Here is a 27,130-nt window from a genome sequence, read left to right as displayed (position 1 = left end):
TGTATATTATGAAATTGTAAGAAAATCTTTTGACAAATGGCAAGATATAACCCAGGCTCACAGAAAACAGTCCAAAAAGCCTATTTCAGGATGCTCTCGATACTCCCAGCAGTCCTAGCAGTGTTTGTCACCAATCATTTTGCTTTAAAGATGCCCAAGAGGAAAATTCATATCATTATTATGAAATTACTACAGCTTAAAAGCTAACATCCAGAAAAACATGCAGTCATCATTCCCAAAGCACAGCTACTTGAAGAGCTTTCAAACTAACCTCCAAATCAAGCAATGGAAGACCAAGTACACTTCTTAAATTTGGAATTCCAAGTGAAGCTCATACTGCAGTAAAAATAGGCTTTCCAGGTAATGTTTACCGTTAACTCAAGGAATACCCAAGCCATGAGGTATCTTCAGGATGTATACTTCTATAAGAAAAATTAAGGAAATGGTCTGACTTGGATCATGCTTCCACTTCTCCTCAGCTATTCCAGCAGAAGAGCTGCCACAATTATAACTTCATAATTCCAGGATCAAAAAAATCCACACAAAATCCTATCAAGCAATGTTTGTTAGGGTTTAAAGGAGAAAGTCTATTATATATTACTGACACAAAGCTCTTGTTCCATTCATCATTTAGTTGGTTTCAGTTTTCCAATACATTAAACCAAACTGATTTCAGGTGAATAGGATCAAAGGAAATTTCAGTTTGGAACAGTTTCAGAGGTCATCTAGATCAACCTCCTGCTCTAAACAGGATCAGATAGGAGGTCTGGGGACAGCACAACCTCCCTGGGTAACCTGTTCCACAGCTCAACTGTCTGGATGGGAAAAGAAGCTTTTCCATTTACCCATTCCAAACCTCTCTTGGTTCAACTTAAATCTGTTGTCTCCTACCCTCCCACCATGTAAAAGAACCTCACTCTTCCCCTTGATGACCTCCTCAAGAAGCTGCTCTTGGATTACTCACCCAAAGATCTCTCTTCTCCAGAAAGGTGACTCATTAGTCTGTGGCCAAGGTCCATTTAGGCTGTTAGAATTCCAGACTTTCCTTCACTTAAAAACTATATTTAAAGTACTTTTCATGTAGTCTTCTGCATTGAACTGTCTTGCAGATGTTGAGGACAAATACAGTGTGGATTGATAAGTGAGTCTGCCCATAAAACCATAGTTTTCAAACAGTACGGGATTAAACTCCTGTTTGCAGACAAAACCCAGAATTTATATGGAAAAATTATTACACCAGATGTATTCTTGGACTCTATATCTTCTTGCTCCAAGACTAACATCATTCTGAAAGGAATTTTGTTTCTAGTCTGAGCTGAAAGAGAAAATTTTAAACTTCACAGGTTATGAACTTGTTTAAAATTCCATTTATCACGCTTCTATTTGATAAAGTCTGTGTTCAAGTTGGACCCCAACCCACTAATTCTGAAGTGGCTTGAAAAGTCAAGGTTATGCTTTTACACAAGCTTCACTTGGTGTATTTGCTGAAGCAAACAGACAGAAAGATTAGAAGCACAGAGTCCTGACTGCCTGAGATCATGCACGGTGTACAGGGATTGCTAAAAGAGTTAGAAAAGAGATGTATGTATCCAGGTATCGTGTTAAAAATTCTGCACCACAAGACTTTCTGTACACTGAGTCAATGATTCCATTGAATGCATCAGCTACGTGAGCCTCTTTTCCTTAGTCTGCTCTTCAGAGAGCATTATAAGGCTGCCAGACCTGCTGGGTCTCTTCTGGGTTTTCCAGCTGGCAGGCTCATATTTCATGCACTTCAATATTCCATTTTAAGGCAGTGCATAAAGTCAACTTGCAAACAAAGTATAAGGGCACAGGAGATACATTAACACATTGTGGTCCCTAAAGATTTGAAGGAATTAATAATTTTGATTTGAAACCTATGACTAAAATATCCTAACCCCTTTTTTCTTTCTTTTAATTAAACTGTTTAAGTAGTTTCTGTTTCATTCAGACATCTGTAATGGCTCATTCTCTATGAAAATGGCAAATTAAACATTCCATCCTCTAATACACTTATGACTGCTCCTTCAATATATTCTTTCAGAGTACATAAGCATTCTTTGCAATTTCAGCTTTTCTGATGTAGGGTTACAAGGAGCTATGTACTGGTAAAGTCAGGATAGGGCTGTTTGCATGAAGTTGTGGCCCAAAGGAAAAATGAAAGCAACAGCAGGAGCCTAACAGTGAGTTTCTAACTGCAGGATGTGCTCAACATACCTGACCTAAAACCAGAGCGAAATCAAGAGGTGCTATCTGAATCAGAAGCCTGGAACACACCACACAGTAAACAAAATATATTTATTAAATACAAGTGATTGGACTGCATTTGGAAGTGTGAAAGCTCAGCTGCAATTCATCTGGTACATCATGGACCACAGCTTACTTCTAAATGGTGTCACATATTCAGTCTCCTCTACATTTTCATCTGCACACACATAGGACTTTAGCCATATATTGACTGGAACTTTTTAATGAATAGGTTATCCTCTTTCGATCCAAGACTGAAAGTATTTTCACAAAACACTTCTCCAGAGTTCTGTGCATTAAAGCACACTTCAAAGATATGCACTATTCTAACAAAACCAATTAAACCAGGCATTTACAGCACTGGGAGTTTATGATCTATGAACATGAAACTGGGAGCCAAAAAAAATTTATTGGGGGAAACTCTAAATAGGTTGATTTTTCATCAGTCAACATCCCCTTTTAAAGTTGCGTCTCTCGGAGGGCTCATGTATGTCTACACTAATTGGTACTGAGTGTTTCTAAGGAAGTCCTGGAATCCCACTTACTCCAGCATAAGAAAAAAGCACAGCAAAATGGTTTCTTTGTATAAATTGAGAAGAAAGTTGCAACTATAATTCTTAATTAAAAAAGAGCCTACAGATTACACATTTTCACAAGTGAAGTAGCTGCAAAGAACTGTAAGTCTCCAAATACTGGATTAGAAAGGTTGGCAGGCACACAAGGGAAGCAGATCTCAGAAAAGCAGACAGGTTTGCGTGTTCTTCCTAAATAGCATCTCTCTTACCATTTTTAGGAGAGTGCTAGGCTAAATGAGCTCAAGATGACACTTCTCATGTTCTTAACTTAGAAGCCAGTTACTTTTTAAAACACATATAAATCTCCATTCCAGAAATTCTCATCATAGTTACTCCACCTCTGCATATCAAACTACCAGTTTCTACTTGAAATCCATCATTGCACAAATAAGCTTCATGTCCATGGTAACCCTGGAGTAACAGCCGTGGCTTTTCTAGCTTCCTTGTACCCACCAGCTATTGCTTCATCATCTGACACCACTCACTGATTTCACACCATGCTATCAGATCAGCATCCTTCAGTGGCAAATCCCACAGCACAAATTAAAATAGCAAAGCTGTTTTATTGGGTTTCAGCTTTGCACAGGACTACATCTCATGAACAATAAATAGCTCTTCTTGCTTCTGACAACAAACATGGTCCCAAAATACTTCATCCTCACTCTTCATATGCCTATAAAACCATAAAAAAGTCACTGACTTGACAGTAAATGTGTATAAGGGTGTCTTCACTGCTTGGTCCTACTTGCCCTTCCCCCAGTTGGAGAAGAATTACTTTTCTGTTCTAGAGAGGATTCTTACCCTGCCTTGAGCACAGCTCAGAGGTTCAACTGGTCTGAACACTGTATGAACCAGAATATATTCCACTTCTGTAGAGATTTGTATTTTTAGGGTTCAAAAACCCCAGGCCTCCTGTAAGGAATCATCAATCAGATCCAGTAGGTTTCCGCTGAACGCAGCATGTACATTCCTCTTACCAATACTCAGATAGAGTAACATATCAAACATGAATGTAATTATACCAAAAGCAGGTATGCATTCCATTAAAGCCTTAATGAACAACAGTTCAACACACTTTGTCACATAGCACAGCTCATTATTGATGATAACTGTCGTTTCCACTTATCCCACCCAACTGAAAGAGTATTACAACAAACTCCTGTAAATGTGTGAGTCAGGGTAATTTCTGGACCTTTAAACCCCCTCCATTCCTGGACAGAAATGATATTCTGACTTCATGGTAATTAGCTTTCTAACTTCCCATAGAATGGACTGACAATTTAGATACATAAACAGCTGTTGTGAACACCAGTATTTTTGTGGACTTTGCCCTGAATAGGCACTAAATTACAGTCAATCCTGACAGATGATTTTATCTTGCCTTTTTGAAAGGCTGGACATTAAATATACAGTATATGTTGATAAAAGTGTTTGATCTGTAACAGCTTCACTCACTTACGAACTTGCAGCTCTAATTCAAGTATTTGACTACTTACCTTGCCCAGTTCATACTTCCATATTACAACACGTCAAGACATAAAAGAAAGAACAGCAAGTTCAAACCAAACATGTTTGGTGTGTTACATTTGAGATGTTCCTTAAATAAAACCAGCATAACAAACACGAGCCCATGTCAAGTATTATGTGTAAATATTGCACTCATTTCCTACTTTCAGTCTCATACTGAACAAAATCCAGAAGAGCTGAATAAAATGGGGTACTAATACAATTTTTAATGTTAGCTGATTTATATTCTTAATCCCATTTTCCATTCTTGTTTAGCTCCCAGAACGAAAACAAACTTACAGCAATACGTAAATGTAATTTAAGCATCATATTGGATAAAACGTAACCCTGGCACAGGCAAGCACAATTTTGGTTATGCCAAAGCAGCTTAAAAGGACTCAATTATCTTTAATTCTGACCACTTTTCAAAGCAGCCTGCAGTCTGCCTTTCATGTTGCACACCTGTCTGGGAGCCTCAGGGTCATTTTGGTTTTAGAGCCACCTTCCCACTCCCTCATATTTATGAGAAAAAGGGGGGGGGGGGGGAACACCAGTAGCCCAAGAGAAACTGAGACATGAGACACAGTGCTACTGAACTAATGCACATGATGAAAACAAAGAAGGAAGTTACTGCTGTGGTCTTTTCTGCCACAACCACCTAAAGCATTACTAGTAGCAACAGCAGATACTAAATTCCAACAAGTGGGTGCAGGTCAGTTGTACGCAGGAATCTGAAAAACAGTTGGATGGTGTTAAGCCTGCAAGACTGCTCCATTCTGAAACTCTACAGTAACATGCTTGACCCAAATGTAGGTGCTCTCTTTGCTTGGTCTTTCATTGTTGAACAGGCCTTGCTAAGAAACAGAAAGACCAGTTATTGGATAAGAACAAGAAATATAACAACCTGGTTTGAATGTGTGCATGTCCACACAGCTTTGCTTTTTTTCCCTTCAATATGGTTGGGTGAAGAGAGAGGTAGGAAGAGAAATAATTTAAGGCTACTGGATTAAATGGGTTTCAAAACCTCACTGTACAGTGACCCAGCTTCTGACCTTCATGAAACAGTAATTCAGTAACGCTTTTTGTCCATGAGATAGATGACACTTGAGGTGCAATATTACAACAAAGAAATATTATTAATATACAAAACCAAAGAAAAAGGGCCAAGTAGAAGAAAGTGTGCAATAAAGAAAAAATAAGTTACGAAAGGTTTGAAAACCACATAAAGAACCATACATTGCCAAGCAGGCCTGGGACTTCTGCTGCTCCATTAATCACACAAGGCGAAAGAATATTCATTGTTTTGACAGATGTGCAAGATCAGCTAACAAATACAAAATCCCAACACTGACTGATGGACCTGACCATCACAGGAAATGCTACCATACCCTTTACCACATTGTTTATGAATAATATGGGAAACCAGGTAAACAAGGGGTCACTCAGGTATGCTGCCATGTACCAGGGAAGAAAATATGATCTGGTCTCGTGAGGGAGGCAGTTCTTAGCATGACAAAGTTCCAAACAAGGAACTTAGCATAATAAGACTCCAAACTTGAGATTTGGAGGTATCTGTCATAAGTAAGGCAAAAATAAAGGGAATTGGGTAAAACCAGGATTCACATTTTCTGCTAACATACACCTCTCTTAAGTATTTAGCCTATTAAGAATTGCTCCTCCAACAGTGTTATCACCTGGAAGAGACAAAATGCAGGTCTAGGTGGTAGAAAAGGGGAAAATTATTTCCATTTTTCTCTTTTAAACACAGTGAAAAGGGAAGAGCAAGTACAGAGTGGGTAGCAATTTCTGTTTACTGAACTTTCTTCACATGCAATATATAATACAATTTAAAATGAATGTGGGCTTTCAGCAGTAAGCAGAGCTCTTGTAAGACAACACATTAAAGTCATAACTAACATATTTAGAGTAGGATCTATTAGTGCTCTACAGACTCGTCCCAAAATAGTTTAGATGCCTTATATGAAGCAACTATTTCTTTCCATCCATGCCACAGAGGCCTACAGTAATAAGGTAAGAGGCAAGGTGTCTTCTAGGCACTTGAACTTGGTGTATGAAATCAAACCTCACCTGCTTTCCCTGTACAAGAATGCAGTTTAAATCCCTTTAAACTGAGATCAATGGGTGTACAACAGAACTGGAAGGAAAATAATTCATGCCTATTCACATTTTAGGAAAAGGTACTTCATGAAAGCTAAGAGTGACCAATTTTTGCTCTCCTTGTGCTGTGAATTAAAGTCTATTTATAGGCAAGCATAATGAACCTCTAAAGGTGTTTATTTACCCTTAGAGAGTGGTGCTCAGCAACTTTAAATAACTCTTCCACTGGAGAAATCCTAAGAGAATGGACTGAAGATTGTCCCTAAAAGCTGGTGCTATGTGCAAAGAAATATGTTAGTTTCTTGATGTTGCCACAGTTTCTATTGCAATCATGTGCTTAGGAAAAGGTAAAGACTTCAAAACAAGTCAGTGATATGCAATCCATCCTATTCATTCTTATACTTGTGGGAAAACAAAACAATTTTATTTCCCCTTCCTTTCAGCCAACTAACATTTTCAGAACCACAGTTTTCTGAGGACAGAACAGAGACTTTGCATCAGATCTTTGTGGTAGGACTTCTACCACTATTAGTTCTGTATTTGGTCTTGGTGGTGAGAGGAGGAAACCTTGGTCAACTCATAAATCTAGGTCCTTTAGTTTCTCATGGTAACAATATTTCCCTTCATTTCCTTATTTAGTTAGGGCCCTTTCCCTTCTATTCACGCCAGCTTTAAACCAAAGAATGGCTTTAATCTGTGTAGAAAGTTATCAGGAAGAGCCATCATGAACTCTTAAGTTTGTCTGCGGGGATGCAACCAGCTTACAACTATCCCCATCTAAATACTCCCCATGTATAAGGATAACCTGGCTGTTCCAAAGCTCTGTCTGAGGTTGGGCCATCCAAGCTCCCAACCTGTGTTCTAACCACTTAGTGATCAAGACAACTACTCACTAACACCCACAACTATTACATACCAGGATCATTTCAAGCATTCAGGTAAAACAACCAGCACCCTAGTGAAGTTCTCAGTCTAAGGACAGACAGCATTCACGGGAAGACAAACAACTGTCATATGAACTCAAGAGGATATAAAAAGGTTGCTAGCTGAGAAAGGATGAGAGACAGTTTGTCAGTTTAAACCTGATGTTCCTGCAAGAAAGGGAGTAGGAGTACATAGGTTTGAACAATCCTTCCTTTCAGTCCCGGTGTTAAGCAATCACACTGCAAGCAGATGTTAGCATGAAAGCAAAACCAGAATCCAGCTGAAAAAAACCTGTTAACGCCAAACATCAAAATATTTGTCTACCAAGTGACAGCACATCTAAGGTTTTATTTTGTAGTCTAGAAGCAGTGATTGCCTCTGAATTTATTCTGATGAGAAATCAACAATGCTTAAAAGCAAAGTTTCTGCAGCTGTCTATAAACTCATTTTTGTGCAGTTTTTCTTACCAGGTTAGAGACCAAGCATGTCCAGTCTATTGTCATGTCAGCTCTGAGCAAGATGTGAGAGTCCTTTAGAGGCAGGTTACCCAGACAACTAGCCTATCTGCCCATCTCCAGGATAAAACTGCTTTCTAAATTATCTCTAAGAATTATGTTCACCAATGCATCTTCCATGCAATCCTTACTTCGTTATGCTAATAAAGCCTCTTTCCCTCTGGGCATTAAGAAAAAATCAGAGACTAAGAGATTTTACTCCTTCTTAACAGCAGAACAATGCCAAATGCTTTCAAACCACAGCTTCTGGACCAGTGGCAGCTTGCATAGACTCGACTGATCACACACTGCTGGCTTTGCTTCCCATCTCCAGGCTTCGTATCATTCTGGTGTACTGACAAAAAATAGTAAGACCTAAGGTTGCCATATTTCCCTGGGAATAAGAAAGATGGCAGATTCATTTTTGAATAGTTAAGAAAGTGCCTGTGAAAAATTAGTTTGCGGCTTATACAATTCAAGGTTGAGCCCATAGAGTTTTGATGAGACAGTTACAGAGCAGCACATAAATTCTTCAGGAATCTGATGGCTTAAAAAAAGCCATCAAACCATACAAAACATACCCCCACCCCATTCTAGTCACCTCCGGGTTCTATTTTACCTTTCCTGCTGCAATAAGCATCAAATTCTGTTTCACCTGCATTTGCAAATTCAAACAACTGCTCACCACATGAACTTGTTTGTTCTCATCTTCAAGGCCCTTCAGTGCTCTTCCTCTCCTTAATTGCTCTTGTATTTACTACTTTATATCTTTCCTCTCCTATTATAGTCTCAAAGCTATTTCTATTCACCAAGCTCCACAACAAAGTTTTGTAATTTCAAAGCTTATACATGTGGCACATTTTGACACAATCTGTCATACCACTGGACTTCCTCTTTCCAATTCAGAGACCTCGCTGACATTATGGTAGATCCCAGCTAACCAAGGACTTGAAAATGGTGGAAAAGACAGTGTTTATCAAGCTTTTTAATCAAGTTAAATTAGAAAATGAGTCATAATACCAACAGGATGTTTAGCTCCATCCCTCTCCCTGCATCTCTATTTTCATAGCCCTCAAGCCTGCAGAGATTCCTCACAGCTGCATCCTACGCAGCCACACTCAAAAGCAGTAGGAAAGGCTGAGGGGATAGAGGAAGAGAGGGATATTGGATAAAGACCACCAAAGAAACAGGGCAGCTTACATGCAGTTTGATGCATTCAAGAACATTGTAAGTGGAAGAGTGAGAAAATATGTTTATGAATTTTCAGAGTTAAAATCCTTTCTTCAGTGAGATCAGGCAGTACACTGTGACTGGGTAAGCACTCAGCTCAGCATGTACAAAAATTCTGAATCATGACACTAGTTGCATAAAACTAAAAATCAGATGAAGTTCCTTCCACATTTTGCTACCATACCATTGGTTATATCCACCCGCCCCTTGTAACTCACACACTCATCTTCTAGGGGCTAAGAACTTCTTCCAGCCTCTGTAAAAATGAATGTTGCATAGCAAAGTTTGTGAGGTCCTGAATTCCTGCATCTCCTTAGTATCGTATAGTTCAGATTGATAAATACCCTGGTGAAGAGACAACAATTCATGAACTAGCACATAAGACAACCCTGTAGGTAGATGTTTTGAAGTTAATAGTAGTAAGGAAGAATTTCCAAGCTGCATGTAAAGTACTTGCAAAATAATTCAAAAAGAGTATTTGTACTTCTTGGCTGTCAAAAAAAGTACTTCACAGAGTTACAGCTTTAGCCACATAACTTAAATATTTTTTTAAGAGCAAAACACAAGCATCACACAGTTTACATGCGCAAGTCTGAGTAAGACTGATGAGCTCGGGAGCTGGTTGAACATTCCTTCTCAGTGACATCCAGATACATTGGAGACTAAAGTGCTCCTTCAGCATAAGAATGTATAGACTGGATGGTGTGTACAGAATAGAGCCAGACTAGGCATGCTCTCCCTGAGCTTTCTGCCTTTTTTTCTTCAACTACCTGAACAGCATAAGCAGTAAATACACTGCAACACCCCAAGGAGCAATTTAGCAGAACTATTAAGCAAACATCATAAAATGTACACCAATGCCTTCAAGGTACAGTCTGACTCATAAGCAGTGGTACAGAGAACACTCCTCCCTCCCTCCAGCTCTTCCCTCTGAATCAGTACCAGGAACTCAATAACAGATCCTATGTCAGTGTAAAGCCTTCCAGTGAATTAACTAGTCACAGATTGGCAGTAAATTAAAGCAATGGGTAATTTGACAAGATAATTTGCTTTTTAATATGCCACATGACAGATTTGCATGAGGGAAAAAAAAAAACAACCAAGAGAGTATGTTCTACACAAACAAGACTGGGGGAGTGAAAAGAGGAGAACAGGAAGGAAAGAAAAGAGAAATCCCCTTTTCCTCAAGCCAGTAGCTTAGTTTTTAGTCAGTCTGCAATGTTCTCAACTCCCTGTTCTGCAGACGGAATCTATCTGGCATGGATGAGGCTCTTCAGTTCTGCCCTTTAAAAAGCTTAAGTGAAAGAACACACTACAAACATGAACCTTGATCTTAAAGGGCTACTGCTCTGATATTGAGAACATGATGAACATGACAGTGTAAAAAATAAAGTGGGGAACAAAATAAATCTCCTTTTCTGCTCTTTCACTGACAGCAGTTTCATAGCAGATACATTTGCTAGAAAAACATTTATATTAGTATTTCTCTTTACTCACTGATGACAACAGAAAACTAACTGCTTAGGAAGATAAATCCGATCACCTTGATCAATACATTCTATTTATTAAGATATTTCTCTTAAACTTGTGCTCCAAGTTTTGCAGATGAAATCACCTGCCTAAGATTTTAAATCCTGACATTCCACCTCCTTTCTGACAACTACACACAGCAAGACAGAATCATAGACTGGTTTGGGTTGGAAGGGACCTGAATCTAGTTTTAACCCCCTGCCACAGGCAGGGACAGCTTCCACTAGAGCAGCTTGCTCCAAGCCCCTGTGCCCAACCTGGCCTTGAACACTGCCAGGGATGGGGCAGCCACAGCTTCTCCGGGCACCCTGTGCCTTAGCACCCTCATAGTGAAGAATTTCTTCCTAAAGTCTCATCTTAATCTCTGTCAGTTTAAGGCCATTCCTCCTTGTCCTGTCACTACCTGTTCTTGTCAAAAATCCCTCTTCAGCTTTCTTGACGGCCCCTTTGGGTACTGGGGGGCTCCATCATCCAGCCTGTCTTTGCCTGTACCGTTTTTCTCCTTTGGTGCGGAGAGCTCAGGGTCCCCAGGGCCACGCTCCGCCCGTGCCTGTGCGGAAGGAGCAGCGGAACGTCCCGGGGGCGCAGCTTACCCAGGTTGTACCCGTAGGGCGACTCGGTGGCTCCGTCCTGCAGGCTGGCCAGGATCTCTCCCTTGCCCACGTCGCTGTCTCCCACCAGCAGGAATTTCAGCAGGAAATCGTAGGCTCTCGCCGGGCTTCCCGCGTAGCTCATCCTCCCCGCCGTTCCCCCGAGCCTCCTGGACGGATCAGCTCCCGCGGCCCATCCAGGGGCCCGGCGGGGCCAGGGCACAGCGGCGGGCAGCGGCGTGGGACGGCAGCGGCGTGGGACGGCAGCAGCATACCCGACTCTGGCGAGAATAGGGACCCGTGAGGCAGCGGCGCGGTCCCGTCACGGCAGCAGCGCCCGCCGCGCCATCCCTCGCCGGGCAACAGCAGCGTCAGCGGCGGGGAACGGCGGCAGCGGGCGTCGCGCTAGTGCAGAGCAGCCGCCTCTCCCCACGGAGCGCTTGAACCTCTCCGCGCAGAGCGCCCAGCACGGCCAGGGAACGCGGCGGAGCTGCGGGAGCCCCGTCGCACTCCTCCACCTGCCGCCCGAGCGCGGTCTGTCAGCGCGCTGCCGCCTCCCGCCGCCGCGGAGCTCTGACAGAGCAGCGAGCTCCGCCCCCGAGCCGCACTATTGGAAGATTCGTTTCTGCCCCCCGCCCTGCTCAGCTTTCATTGGACTGCGAAACTTTAGTCCCACCCCTCTCCCGCTTCTAAGAGGGCGCGACTATGTCCCGGCTTCGCCTATTGGTGCACAGAAAAGCACTAGCCCCGCCCTCCTCGGCTTCCATTGGAGGAAGGCAAACCTCGGCCATCCCCGTTCTCGTGGTCCTAGCGGGCCACAGCGGCTCAGTTGCTAGGGGACTCCAGGGCAGCCATTGGTTCCTTCCCCCATCAATCGTGCTCAATTGCACCGCCCCGCTGGAGGGTGGTTGGGAAGCAGCCGGTTCGAGCCCTAGCCCTGCTGACCGCACGCTGCGGGTTTGCCTCCGGGGTTTGCGGTAGCTGCCACGAATGCAGGCAGAGCACGGGGCCCGGACTCGGGTAGGATGGTGGAGAAACGGTGGGGGAAAGCCTGTGCAAAGTAATAGCCCTTTGTGGGCAAGGACCACCACCCGAACGGCACCACACAACCCTCTTGCAGAAGAAACACCTCAGCTGTAGCCGTAAGCCCTAGAAGTCACTCTGCACACCTGAGTCAGGTTTTTAGGATATTCATAGCCAGAAGAGATACGTTCTTTTTTCATCATATCGTCACCCGAGTTGGCTGGGTGATATCACATTCAAGCACCGCTCTGTATTTGTACAAAACAGGGATGCAGCTCTGATGGGATGGCAGTAAACCCAAACTCTCAGACAGAGCTGGTAATCCAGCCTGATGGTACAAGCTTGTAGATCCAATGCCTACTCTTAACAACAGCGCAAAACTCATACTGAAATGCAGCACGTAGGGAGCTGGGGGAAAGGGGTCACTCTTTCACTCTTCATGTGCCACTATAATAAATTCAGTGGATTTCTAAACCAAGGTGCAGCACCTCTAACCCCAGCTGTTGGGCCAGTGAGGAAAACTAAGTGACTGAACAAAGACTTACAGGAAAATCTCTTAAATCTTACCCTAATGTACATGTGTACTGCCTAAGCTCTAAATGAGACCCTTTATACCCTTGTAAAAAAAAAAAATCTTTTAAGAAAATTTTGTTAACCCTGAGTAACTCCTAAACCTGAAAATTTAGTAGTGTCAAACTGGTATAATAACATTTATATAAAGCAGACAGAAACAAACTTCAAAACTAGCATTGTATGCACAAAGTATCCCTTCACATAACAATTACAAGCTCATGAAAGGTCTTTATGTCCTCTCTCTACTGAGCCCCACCCCATGCATGCAATTTACCAAAAGTCCATCTAATTCAGAGGGGATAAAACCACCATATACATGGGACTTTGCATTATCTGCAACAAAACGTAAGACCTAAATTGAGAGAGATATGTCTATATATTTCAACTCAAAAGAAAAACAAGGAAGTCCTTGACTAATAAGGTCTGTCTGTATGCACATGATGTGATGCCAATTTACTGCTCCCTTAAAAAACCCTCAACCCTCTTCACATGCTTATTTTTATTTCAGGATTGCAAGGGCAGGCGTGAACTCGGGAATATCACTGGATCACTCCTTGGTAATTTTAATCTGTGCAAACACAGGAGTACAAAGTGTCCCACAGCACTTACCCATGGACATCGGAGCATCACATTCCCAGTGTCAGGCAATTTTCCCTCTGGGATACTCATGCATCCAGTAACTGCACCTCTCTATAATCCAGTCATCACTTTATGGAATCAAAGTCCTGTTGGAGATGGGATAATAAATTTGCAGCAATGCACTACAGTTTTAGTGCTGAAGGTCTACATACAAACAGAGAGAGGTGTTTATCCAGATATGTCACCTGTCAGAGCTTCTAGTTTGGTTTTGTATTTTGGACAGTCTAAATGCAGTTACAGTAGTCATCTGTACTCCTTTTAGTGCTCCTCTGTAGCAACTTTTAGACAGCTGGAGTAAAGCCTTGGGCACCAGGAAACATGAGCTCTAATCCTAGTTCTAACACAGACTTCCTTTAGAAACTTGGCCAGTTTACTCAGATTCTTTCTGCTGCAGGTTTCCAAGCTATCAAAGCCATTTGCTCCATCTATTACAAAGGAGTGTCACAGGATTTTAACCACAAATTTCAGTGGAGTGCTTTGAGATGCCTGAAATTGCACGTTTGATTTTTCCTAAAGTTCACTAAGGATGAGTTGAGAAAAACCTCAGCATTTTCACACCAATGAAGCTGGCAATTAAAGGTCATTTGCCCTTGTTTTTTAATAATAATAATATATATATATATAAAGAGTTTTTCAGTTGTTGAAAATGAAGAACTGATACTTTTCAAATGTCTGTTTTGATGCCACAAATAGCAGAATGCTGGAATGTTTCCACTTTCCTGAGTGTTTCCACTTATCTGACATTTAGATGTAATCAGGTTTAGAACAAAGCTGTGCCAAGCCCAGGTTTATTTTGAGGTCAGCTCATAGTTATACTTTACACAGGAACTAGTGAGCTAGAATATACCCACAAATCTTTAACCCATCACCTGTCTGAATATTAGAAAAGAAAAATGCATTTGCTAAATCACTTTTGAGCCCCAACCCACCTGGTTAAAGGAGAATTAATGACATGTATTTGCTCTTTTACTGTGCCATACAGAATTAGGCTAAACTCAGAACTGTAAATAATAATACCACCACCACTTTTCTGACCAAGGTAAAACAGACTCTTAAACAGCTATATTTATGGACACCTTCCCCTGCCCCCCTTTTTATCTTCACGAAGAGCACAGTTTCTTATTCATTAGTACCAGAATGATCCAAAACTTCAAACATTCTCCCTGAACTTCTTGCTAATGAGCAGAAATTTGTGAAAAACAAAACCCACTGGCAACCTGGCATAGTCTGTATCAAAAACTTATGAAGATAAAGCCTAACCAGTAACCTCTGGAAAAATATTCTCACTTGTTGCAGAAACAGAATCAGAGAACAAGTCCTTTGGCTTTGGTCACACTTTCATACAGATGCTGCCTAAATCATGGCCCTGAAATCACTACAGAAGCTGTTGAAAATTCATGAAGGCATTAACTCGGCAAATGAACAAACACACCCATGACTCTGATTCCAACATCCCTACATAATCAGAACAGTGGCCAAAATGTGTTATTTTTGTAATGGATTTTCTCATTTTATTTCCATTTATCTGCTCATACAGGTGACCTGAGTAATTTAAAAACCAAAAATAAACCAAAAACCCAATGTATTTTTCTCTCTCTTAGGCATATTATGTTGAAGAGAGAGAAAAACAAGCACTAACACCAAATAGCAATGAGTGTCTTGTAAATCATTCCACAATGGAAAGTCCTACATCCTTCCTGATCCACCCTCTTGGCCTAGCCATGGATGTGGGAGAGGAAAAAAAGACAAAAGAGCCCACGGCACACTTCTCATACATTCATACAAATAGCAGCTTGGAGCCTGAAAAGCCCTACTGCGTATCTTCCATTATATATATATATATATATACGTACATAATATATATATACGTATATAAAGCAGCCAATAAAAGGCTACACATAGCAATTACCTTTTCCCTTCTTGTACATACTGTCAGGCAGTAAACAGAAATTAGCAGCTGCAATGCTTTTTTATTCAGGATGTGTATATTAACTGATGACTCACCAAATAACTCACAGCCCAGCATGCCAGTTGTCTTCTCCTCCACAGAAAGAAACACTATTTTAAACAGGGGAGTTAACCACTGTGGATCTTATAGGCAAGCCAGTGTGCATTAGAACTAGATAAATACTGCTGGTGAACCCCAAGAGGGAAGAGGAAGGGGGTGGTTCCAACAACAGACTGCAAGCTTTTTAAACTCTTTGAATAGAAATTAAACTACATGGAGGGAAAGAGTGGAGGCAGGAAGAAAATATTATCTCATAATCAACCCACACCACCTTTTGTGGTACACACTGCCTTCACACAGCAGGCAAGACCTGCACGGCATGAACTGCTTCAGCATATGGTTACATTTCTTTATGTAGTGCTCTGTACGCACATTTGGGGCTTCACTCAAGCGTTTATTTCAAATGGGGAACGGCAATCTATGGCACAAAGGGCAAAGATGGCATGCAGCAGGATTAGGGAGGGCTTGGAGCTGGGACTTGCGCTGGAAAGGGCATCTGTGAAGAAGCAGCTCCCAAATCCTCTCTCTCTCTCCAGTGCCTGCAGGAGTTGGGAGCCCCAAAGCTCCAGCTAAAGAATGCTCTGCAATGTCTTTAGGAATACAATGTCTTGTGGGTCTTGACAAGTTTCTTCTAGAAGACTTAACCTCTAATTTGGAAAGCAAGCTGACACTTCCTCCTTCAGATCACCATGTAATTAATTGTCCACCATGTAATTAATGAGCTTGACATTACAATTTTGGCCAACTTCTGTTACATCCTATCTGATTAGATGTCATCAGAAAGAAGTAAAAACCAATTAAATTCTAGGGAAATAAAGGCAATTGCTCTGTACTCCTACAACATTTACTGTGCTATTCTTTAGTGCAGCATGAAAAATTTATTTACTGAGAGTACAGAATATTCTACTACAACTTTGTATTTGAAGACCGAACCATACATTTCATTCCATTTCAACTCCATTTAATCTACTTAAATTCTGATTTGTTTTTTATTGCTTTGTCAAAAGATGAAATAAGTAACTGGATATGGAATTTTCCAAAAGTTACAGAAGTGTCATTTAATAAAAATGTGGGGTGTGAATTCTTCCTAATATTGTAGTTCTTTAAAAACTACAAAATGAGAGAGCAAGTATCCTTTGTGTCCAAATGGACATTATTCCTTTGCTCTCCGAAGAAGAAAGAAGGTGCAAGAAAAACTGACAGCATTAATTTCCACAGCACCTGCTGCTGATTCCTAAACTCCAAATGCAGAATTAAAGTCTCCCTCAGCATAATCTCAATTACTCTTCACCAACCATTGCAGACACCTGAATCCAGCCTTTGCAACATGGGTTTAAGCCTAATTACATACAGATAGTCAGGAGAGCCAATATGTAGCAGAAAACACATTCCAGCATACAAAACATATTTGTATTTCCATACTAATTTATGCCTGTCTCTCAACAAGACACAAGTCCTTGGGGTTTAGGCTCTCACTTACATCCACAAATTATAACAGCCTCTACAGCCAACACTATTAAGTGAAATCCCTTCTCTGCTACTCAAAAAGGCAAGATAATACATAGCATCCAATCAACATTCTGCAAGCAAGATTGAGCACACTCATGACAGATCTGCAGGGGCTAAAAGCCAAAGCAGCAGCTATCATGTGTCAGCTAAGGATTTTGTAGACTGACAATGAATGTATACATCTAATAAGCACCGATTCCGTTACAAATCTGCTATGTGAATAGTCCTGGTACATGCACTAAACAAAATCTGACAATTCTGACACAAATGTGAGAAGTGAAGTTTTTCGTGTACAAGATGTGGAACTCGCTGGTTCCTGACAATATGTTCCCATCAAGTGTTTTCCAAGAAAGTAAATACATCATGCACACACACACTGTGCGATACATCTCAGAAGTCTAACACATCCTACAGGTTGTGGAATGTGGCGCAAACACAGCACACTGATGCTTTGCCCAGGCTCTGTAGAAATGGCCATAGAGGCCTATCAAAAATACTCATATAAGTGTACCTGGATTGCTATAAATCTAGAAATCCTGCCAAATTCAAAATAACAGCTTCTACATGAACAAAACTCAGATCATTAATAAATGCAAAATTAAAGCTGTATGGGACCTCTGCAAATTGAAAGGTACATAGACTTCTAGAAATAAAGAACTTCAGTCTTTTCCCCACTTGCTATTTTGGTGCTGCACAGGCATTATTAGAGGCCCCTGAGCTGTAACTCTCCTGCACTACAGCCCCAAAAGAAATTGCCAAAGAAAAATCTGGTTTAAAATTTAAAAGCACACACCAAAAAGTCTAAATTCATCCTAACTGTGGTTTGTGTAAACTACTATATAAAATCAAATATATATCCATAAGTATCTTAACTGCTCAGGCAGCAGTGTAATACTCATAAAGAAACACAAGCAAAGCAAATCAGTACAGTGAGTAGGGAGGTAGTCAGGAATAACTTAAGATGAACTGGTGATTGTAACCAGTGAGACCACAGATGTCGAAAGAAACTGCAAAAACATGAAACGACACGATCTGTTATTAATAAAGAAAATAATATCAGAAGGAACTTCTTGCAGCTTCTACACTTAGAAATCTGGATTTTAAATACAAAGTTCCTTGCTAAATAACTAGCAAAACTGTAAAGAACATACTTATCTACTTCAGACCTACACAGGCCAGTGTCCAGTAATAGCAAGCTGTTCTTGTTGAACAGAATGCATTTAAATATGTACTTTTATAATGACCGGAAAGCACCTTAAATCCATGTATTTTAAAATTACTATCCATTGCCTTTGTTATACCGCCCTAGTGCGACATCTTTCCTTGACACGTGCATCTCTGAATCTATTCTGTAGCAGGAAAGAATTCACCACAAACCCCAGGGAAATGAGTTCCAATAAAAGCATTTTTATGTGCTCTCTGCGGTACAAACACGCCCCAAACGCACTGGGATTCTGGCCAACATTATTTAACATCCTGCCCACCTCACTGGGCCAAGGAGCAATCCCGAGTCCAGCAGTGGGTTGTAATGCAGAGGAGAGGCTCCGTCACCTCAGCCGCTTCACTCAGGCCAGGCCGCAGCAGCCCAGCAGCTCCTCCCCATCAGTTTCTGAGAAGCGATTTTCTCCTTCTCCCTCCCCCAGCTGGGAAAAGGCGACTCCTTCCAAGTCATTCCCCAACGCCTACAACCAAGCCCTCACCCAGTCCCTACCGCCGGCTATACCCACGGCAACACCCAGGCCACCAGCTAAGCTCTTCACCTCAGCCTCCGCCGCCATTTTGCCAGCCCCGCCCGCCGCGCGCCGTTTGCCGCGCATGCGCAGCAGCTCGCAGTGCCCGGCGGGCAGCATGGAGGCAGCGCTGAGGCGGGAGCTGGGCACTGAGTTGCTGCGGCCAACGGGGCACTTGGGGGGTGGCTGCATCAGCCAGGGCCAGAGCTATGACACGGACCACGGCCGGGTGTTCGTGAAGAGCAACGCCAAGGCGGAGGTATGGGGGATGTAGGGGTCGAGAGTGCGGTGCGTGTGGGGGCCGCGCTGAGGAGGTGCGCGGTGGGCTGACCTCCGGCCCCTTCTTGGTGGGGAGAGGTTCGCCGGCTGGCCTTAGGGAGTTGCCCTGCGGTGGGGTTAGAGGTCGGCTTCCGCCCTGTGAGGGTCTGCTGTGGGTATGGGGCCTGGTCTGAGACGGGCAGTGCCCGGGGATGGGAAGGCCGCTGGGGTGAGAAGCATCCATGGAAGCAGCACTTCTGGTGGGGTGTTGTAGTGGTGTCAGTGCTGTATGCCCCGGGTATGCGGTACAATGACGTGATGCTGTGTGTTGTGCCTGGGCTAGCGGTGGCATGGCTGTGGCTGCATATGCTGTGAAAGTGTCAAGCAACCCAGAGGGTATAAAATTATCTACTGAGGGCATGCATCTTTGTTGTAACAAAACCAGTAGTTCCCTGCACATAAGGAGGTTTTCCCAAGAAATTATGCTTTTTCAGAATTGTTGTCCATGATTGCCTGCGTTGTCCTTCCACTACTTGGTGCCAGCTACTCTAGGAAGTAGGTATCTGAATTTGATAGAGATAACAACTGTGTGACATACCCATATGGCATCCTTATTTGCCAAAGCAGAGATCAGGTGGAATTTACTTTAAAGGTACTCTACACTTGTGTCCGTCAAATAAACAGCTTCACAAGTGCAAGCAGGATTTGTATTTGCCTTTAACAGCAAACAGATGTTTTTGAAAGCATGTATGCAACCATATCTGTTCCAAATTTGTCCATGCTTTCTGATCATGGATGCACTGAGGTGGCAAAACGGGAACATACAGAAGGGTTATCCTGCTTTGCATTAGACTGAAAATAGTTAGAATTGATAGCAACAGAGACTTTCCACTTAGACCTTTGTTAATGGTGTTTGTAGGTACACAGTCTAGGTAGGTACAAGATAGGACTTGAGGAAAAAAAAAAGTCTGGATAGATTTTGTATTCAGTAATCATTTGATTTTCTATACTTTTGTCTCAGTGTGGATTCCGAGTGCTGCATAAGCAAACTTTGCCAAACTGTGTTATAACGTTATGCTGTGTGTGCAGCAGTGGGTGTTTATCAGCAGTTTCTTTAGAAAAACAGAATTCTTTAGAAAACACCATTTTTCACTGTGTTAAAGTTAACAGCTGACTTTAACCCTGCATGAGGCTTTAGAAAAGATACAGTATTTTCTGATTTCCTCTGAACAAAGCTTGTTCCAGAGGCTGTGTAATTCAGCAGTTCTTTTTCCTTATTGCCTGTGGGCTTTGGAACTTTTAGTCAATATCTATTGCAAATTGCCCTTTGTTTTTCATGTGTCAGTATTAGAGGGCTAATATGCTGTTTCTATTTTATTAATTATATTCTTTTGCTTTTAGCTTTAGCAGAGTTTTAGCATAGATTTCCCACATACCCTTTTTCAGTAATCTTTGCCTGGCTTCTAGAGTTGCATTTCTTCATGTGATTAGTGTCACTGATGACAGTGGAGCAACTCAAGAGAGTAGATTCTGCTTGGTGTGGTTGCAGTTGCAGCAATAGGTTCTAAATTCAGAATGTCTTCAAAGAAAATGCAGTTGGTAGTGGCCTGGCTTCTAACGGCTTCTGCGTGCAAGTGCTGTAAGAAGCATTTGGCAGCTATCATTGATATTTATTTATTTATTTCTCCCCATGAGGCAAAAGAAATAGGCCAGGGAAAATCATGCTGTGATTGCAAATTAAACTGTTTTGAAGACCAGCTACATTACTGAGCAGTCTGTCACCAAAGTCATGAAGATTCTGAACGTTGGTACCATTCTTCTAGTTTCTCAACTGGTGATGTATATAGGCCATAACTTTCTAGACATTTGTTGCATAATCTGTGAACAAAATACTACTTACCTTTTATATGTGCATGCAGTTTGAACTCCTTCAGTTGTAAAGGCTTTCTGTTTTTATAATTACAATGTTAGAACCTAAATCACTTCCATGGAGTTGGTTTATGAAGTGAAATTTCTATAATGGTAAAATTACTGTGAGGTCTGGTGGTGTGCCTCTATCTGTAACTTGTAAATGGAGTAACCACTTGCTCGAAGCTTTTTATTTAACATGGACAGCCTTGGTTGGTTTTGTGAAAAGCTGTGTTTACCTGGGATTGATGTTTGTGGAGATTAATGCTTTCCTTTAATATTTGGCAGGCCAGAAGAATGTTTGAGGGAGAAATGGCAAGTTTGGAAGCCATCCTGAAAACACAGACAATAAAAGTGCCTAAACCCATCAAAGTTATAGACGTGCCTGGGGGCACTACTCTGTTTGTGATGGAGCATTTGGAAATGAGAGGCTTAAACAGGTAAACCACAGTATTATCTCTGCATTCTTTAACCAGAAATGTTGAGTATTATGGCAATCAAGTCACCTGGTTTCAAAAGGAGAAACATGTTTGTTTTTTTTTAAAAGCAAGTGAAGCTTCATTCTGAGAAACTGTACAGCAGAGAACTCTCTAACATACTTCATAATGCTTTACCGAGCAAATTGGTCATGCATCAAGAAGTGAGTTTGGGTTTTGCTCAGTTTTTTTTTTTTTTTTCTTTTTTAGGTAATTGGTGATTTTTTTAAAGTAAGGCTGCTTTTTACAATCAGGAAAATTACCTGCCTGATCACCTCTTTTGTGTACTTGCCTTTGATATAAGAACCGGTGTTTAATATTGCTTGTCATGAGTATGCAGAGGCACTTCCCCAAATGAATGAATCCTGATTTCAATATTTTTGTAACTCTAACCTTGATTTTGATAGTTTTGAATTTTAGGTCCTTCTCTGTGGCAAACCCTTCAGTAAATTAAAATATGATGAATACATATGTGTGATTCCATTAGGTAGGTGGGCACAACCAATTTCTCATCCCAGTCTCAGAACTTTTACAGCCAGCTTAAAGTCTTACCATTCAACCTGCTCATCTGCAGAGTTTCTAATTCATGAAGGAGCCCTTAGCGAGCTTCAGGAGAAAGAGCAGAAATAGTATTGGTTTTGGGCTGACTGAGGTGAAACGTGTGCAAGTGCAGCCTTTGGCAGACAGATTTCAGGGGACAGCTACAATCTGTGTTAACAGGACCAAATGAAGGAATAACTTTGCCTTAAGTGACAGTGCCTTGAGGACAGGGAAAGATAGGTCAAAGACAGGAAAAGGAACATACTTTTGTTAACATGGGAGGTGACTGGTTAGAGGACTTGTAATTACTGCAAGACTTTTCTGAACTGCGGAGGATAAGCTTTTATTAAAACTAGATAAATAAATAAGGCCCAGCTGACTCTTCCATCTTTTAGGCCTTTTAGCGAGGAGAAGCAGGAGACAGATAAAGCAGATAAGTTTTGTTTGGCTCTATTTCCCCAAGACAGTTCACCAAAATAAAAAAACCCACCCCACCCCAAAGCTTACCAGGTTCTGCACGCTCTTCTCACAGAGCTCTTACTGAAAGTTCATATGCAAGTGATTTTGCGCAGAAATTATAATTGAGTTTCTCACTGTTATTAAATGTATGTTTGCTGCTCACTTTCGCTTTTAACAGTATTGTCAGACCACGTACGTACATTTTGTTCTGTATTAATCTTTGTATAACCAGAATATCTTGAAAATGTACTTTATTAGAGATGCAGAGTTCTTTTTACTTGCTTTTTAAATCTTTTCAACAAACTCCTGGAATACTGAGAACTGGATTCATTTCCTGTGTCAGTGTTGCTAAGAATATTTTTGTTTCTTAGACATTCAGCAAAGCTTGGAACACAACTGGCAGACCTCCACCTTCATAACCAGCAACTTGGAGAGAAGCGGAAGAAAGAAGAGAGCACAGTTGGTACAGTACACAGCTGTTTGCAAATTTAACCTAGTTCATAAGAATCTGCAAAACACTTAAAATAGCTTCTGTTATTTCAGGTTAAGTTTGTCTTCTTCCACTGAAGATATTATAAAAATAGATTTGAATGAAACGCCCAGGCAGGGAGTCTTCAGTTTTATTTTCTTTGCTCTGTTTGGATCTGTAAGCAAATTATTTATTTAATTTGGGACCCTTATGGTCCCAAACCACATTTTCTGCAGGGACATATGCTATCTCAAAATATGATTATGGAGATTGTAATTAAGCTGCTTTTACATCAAGATTTACACTTGAAAACTAACAGCAACAACCATTGTAACAAAAAAAGTATTTAGGTGCAATTGTTTGATGCTCAGTGGAAGCAGCATTGTACCCTTGCCTAGTTTTTAAGGTCCATTTGCATTGGAGATACTCAGAACCTTGTCATTAGTATTGGATTTTTGTCTTTGGTTTGAAAGGTAAAGGTCAAGGGCAAATGGAAGTCCAGTTTGTGGATCAATTTGGCTTTCATACAGTTACCTGCTGTGGCTATCTTCCACAGGTAGGTTGTACTTCATCAGACTGATAGAATTTTAAGTTTTTATTTTCCTTTCAGTGACACAAAGGAACAAAATTATTATAATGGAAATAAATTTATTTCTGTGGAGTCATAAAAATCAAAAAACATTGTTTAGCCTTCAGCCTGCTAGGGAAAGTCATGCTTTGGATAGCACTTCCAGCAGCATCGGGCATTCACAGCTCTTCAGTTTCTTGGGTTTTATCACTTACGGAAAATTATTTATTCCCGGAATGTAGTGTTTTAAGATAACATTCCATTAAATGGTAGCATTTATTGTCCAGGGTGGTAGCAGCACAAAGGCTGTATAATCCTCAAAAGCTTTATTTGCAAAAGAAGAAAATCTGTCTTTTGTGTGGTGTAGAACTAATATCTGCAGTCCTGTTTCTTCAGGTGAATGAGTGGCAGAATGACTGGGTGACTTTCTTTGCCAAGCAAAGAATCCAGCCCCAGATGGACATGATCGAAAAGAATTCAGGAGACAGGGAAGCAAGAGAACTTTGGGCACAACTGCAGGTAGGAGGAACTCTCTCAGTTATCTCTATAGTAGTAGCTACGTATCAGTTGTTTAGATTTTGTTTTTCATAAAACAAAAGTTCCTGTTTCTTGGTATGCTTCAGGTTCTGTTGGTAAGAGACTTCAGCGTTAGGGGTTAAAATGCCCTTTATTCTAAGTTATAATAGCTTTTGCATGTTATGATAATAACCCACACTGAATGTGTGCCAAATAGCACTTTGCCTTTCTGTTTGGGAAATGCTAGATTGATTCACATTCCTCATTCTCTGTAACATGGTCATAATGAGAAATGTATATAAGGAGTTCTGTTCTGCACATATTCCCTTCTGTAAGGTTTGCACATGGTTAAGTGACTGCAGTATTAGTGATTTGTATACTACTTTGCATAAATCTCTTCAAGGTTGGCGAGATATTCCTGAGCCTTCTAATCATGAAGTGGGTGGTGATGGTTGTTCTTATTAAAGCTGGTCAATATTATGCACTGAAAACAGCACTGAATGCAGTTTTAAATCGTGTATTTTCTTGCTAAGAAAACATCTAGATGACTATTCTTCAGCTGCTGGCTTTTAGGAAAAATAGAAATCCTCTTGATTTTCTCAGCATTGCTGTTGGCTAGGTCCTCTGCTGTTTCAAGTTATGCTTTTTTTTGAACTGATGTAATAAGTTTCAACTGATGCTTTGCATCTGTACAGATAAAAGTCTGCAGTCATTCACCTTAACATGTAGTCCTTACACGTCTTGCTTTCTTCCCCTGCAGCTGAAGATACCCAGTTTGTTCTGTGATGTAGAAATTGTTCCTGCTCTTCTGCATGGAGATCTCTGGGGCGGAAATGTAGCCGAGGATGAGTCTGGTCCAATTATCTTCGATCCCGCTTCTTTCTATGGCCATTCAGAGTATGAGCTTGCAATAGCTGGAATGTTTGGTGGTTTCAGCAGTTCTTTTTACTCTGCTTATCACAGTAAAATTCCCAAAGCTGCAGGGTTTGAGAAGCGCCTAAAGCTGTATCAGCTTTTTCACTACATGAACCATTGGAACCATTTTGGTACAGGGTACAGAGGGTCCTCTCTAAACATTATGAGAAACCTTATAAAGTGACTTGCAGCTTCAACAGAATACTTTGTTGCTTGGAAACCCCCATACTTTGTGGTACAACTACAGGAGTAGTATTACTAAAAAAATCTACTAGACCCTTGACCTTGTTGCACAGCTAAAGACCTAGAACCAGTGAGTGTAACATAGTCATCCCTTTTTAAGATAGTTTGGAGTAACTTATGAGGGCAGTATCCAAGGAAGGAGTTCATTCAGTTGCACAAAGATCTGTTGGTGTCATGAAAGCATTATGTGCTCAAGACTAGGCGAGGTTATACAGATAATACACTGAGGAGATGACTAAGAACGTTGAAGAGCATTGCTCATTGCTTTTTGCTGCTCCCCCTCCACCTTTATGATAGGTTGCTCAGACTCCTTAAGCTCTTCATGTCTAGTTATGTGCATGAGAACAATGTTAACAAAATACTTTGAAAATCAACAAGAAAATGACATAATGGCAACTGTGAAAGGTGATTTGGACTCGCTATTTGTTATGCTGATGTGATTCTATTGGATGTAGGCTGCTTCCTGTTCTGTAACAAAGCTGTGTGAAAATGCTGATAATTTTTTCTGGCACGTGCATTTTGGTGCCTCATGACATTCCTGTGAGCTGTTCTGTGCTTGCTGTTCAGTGGGATCTTACCTCCAGCAATTTCATTTTCACCAGAACTAGCTCTCCTTTTTTGGATTATGCTTTTTTCCAATAGTATGTATTCTGAAAGGTCTTTTCAGGTAAGCCACTTTATGTCTACATATCCTGTGAAGATGTTTTCTCTCACTAATACAAACAGAAGATGTACTTTTTGACCATCGACATTGCCCACAGGACAATGCCATGTGGTCATGGTACAGGCTTCACAGACATTTTATGTAATTTAGACTACAGGTGCCATGAGCAATCATTCTTCAGTCCCTACTAAGTGCACTTTGTAGCTTTTGTGATAAGAGACATTAAACCAAAGGAAGTTAAGATTTAATTCTCAGAATAGCAGCTCTACCCCAGTAGCAGAAGTTCTCTAAGGACAGCTCTGCAGACTTATTTCTTGCACCTGCAAGGTGGTAATGCTAAAATTGTATTGTTCTTGATGTAGGCTCATCATGATATTTCAATGCAAGCGAATCAGGTAGGTGAGACAGATGCATGATTCCTAATGGGCATTTTGAGTGTTTGGGAATTACTTTAATTAACTAAAAATGTTTTCCACTGGGTATTAGCAGAATATTGAGTGTTTTTTAGTTGCTGGTTTTGCAGTTATTTATACAAATTGGAAGCAAGTATTGGAAGAGAAGACCATCACTTGATATGACTTTCCTTAATTCTACTACTCTTTTCACTGGCTGCTTAACTTTTCCTACAGAAAGTTTGAAAGCCTTGCTTGGTAGAGTAGCTTTTCCTTTTACTTTGTTGCTTAAATAAAAAGCTTCTCAGTTGATTATTGTTGTCTTCTTTGAATTAAAACCTTACAGTTTGTGTTCACTCTTGGGGAGCTTCCTGCTCCAACTTGTTCAAAGTCCTGTGTTTGTTAGATTATTATGATCATCAGAGGTGTTGATGGGCACATGGTCATGGATTTTAATCTGCAACAGTGTGTCACTGAAGAGAATTTACGTGTTGTTCTGTTGTTTTGGTATTAGAGGTCCTATCTGCCTTCAAACTTGATGTACTGTACCAGTTGTTTGGTGGTTGTTGATGAAATGTTCTGTCCATGCCTATATCCTTATCCCAGTCACCCAAACGTAACACCAGTTAGCGCAGCTGACTGGAGAGATGCTGGGGAATTTTTGCCAGCAGTCAGACCCCTTCACTGTTTATTTCCATATGCTTTCATGATAAAGTCAGAAGTTATTTCCCAAGAAATTTGTTTACAAGAAGTTTTGTTTACAAATTTGTTTACAGACGTTATTTCCCAAGAAATTTGTTTACAAATCTTCAACAAATCAACATGTTTATTTTGCTAAAATACCTAAATACTTTTTATCATTAGAAGCTGAGAAGTGATATGAAGGTGGATTTTCTGTCAGTCATAGACCTGAGTGATAAATGGTAAGGCTTCAAAGGTCGCCTTTTCCTAATAGAACTGAATCAAAATATTCTTGTGGTTGAAAGAGAACTGTGTTTTGTACAA

General features: G+C 40.9%; 2 protein-coding genes across 4 annotated transcripts in view; one reads left to right on the top strand and one right to left on the bottom strand.

Moving 5' to 3' along the window:
• The window catches only part of RAB40B (RAB40B, member RAS oncogene family), a 32,293-nt gene extending 13,625 nt beyond the window's left edge, over positions 1-18,668 (bottom strand). Inside the window, exons 1-2 of one of the 3 annotated variants that reach the window (XM_061376984.1) lie at positions 18,472-18,668; positions 13,441-13,556 (exon numbers count right to left, since the gene is read on the bottom strand). In XM_061376984.1, coding sequence (XP_061232968.1) covers positions 13,441-13,450 — 10 coding nt within the window. In that variant the 5' untranslated portion in view covers positions 13,451-13,556; positions 18,472-18,668. Of the gene's footprint in view, positions 1-11,238; positions 11,674-13,440; positions 13,557-13,655; positions 13,950-18,471 lie in introns of those variants that run through there. The other 2 variants (XM_061376983.1, XM_061376982.1) reach the window with 2 other exon arrangements.
• A 121-nt stretch (positions 18,669-18,789) lies between these two features.
• Positions 18,790-26,437, top strand: LOC133225242 (ketosamine-3-kinase-like). Its single transcript, XM_061377436.1, has 6 exons — positions 18,790-18,976; positions 21,172-21,323; positions 22,730-22,821; positions 23,301-23,383; positions 23,792-23,914; positions 24,672-26,437. Exons 1-6 carry the CDS (start codon positions 18,803-18,805, stop codon positions 25,008-25,010), a joined length of 963 nt encoding a protein of 320 aa, XP_061233420.1. The 5' UTR covers positions 18,790-18,802; the 3' UTR covers positions 25,011-26,437.
• The last annotated feature ends 693 nt before the right edge of the window (positions 26,438-27,130 follow it).

The sequence above is a fragment of the Neopsephotus bourkii genome, unplaced genomic scaffold, assembly GCF_033783945.1.
Source record: "Neopsephotus bourkii isolate Nb327-2 ecotype Australia unplaced genomic scaffold, CSIRO-AGI_Nbou_v1 NB_1749, whole genome shotgun sequence".
Lineage (NCBI taxonomy): Eukaryota > Metazoa > Chordata > Aves > Psittaciformes > Psittacidae > Neopsephotus > Neopsephotus bourkii.
The sequence above is the reverse complement of the archived record's forward strand: the minus strand, read 5'-3'. Positions and strand labels throughout refer to the sequence as shown.

Excerpts from the sequence above, each read along its gene's own strand:
- LOC133225242 (XM_061377436.1), top strand. The coding sequence starts at position 18,803 with ATGCGCAGCAGCTCGCAGTGCCCGGCGGGCAGCATGGAGGCAGCGCTG. Across the intron at positions 21,324-22,729 it reads GAAATGAGAGGCTTAAACAG|ACATTCAGCAAAGCTTGGAA; the intron begins GTAAACCACAGT and ends TTTGTTTCTTAG. Across the intron at positions 22,822-23,300 it reads GAAAGAAGAGAGCACAGTTG|GTAAAGGTCAAGGGCAAATG; the intron begins GTACAGTACACA and ends TTGGTTTGAAAG.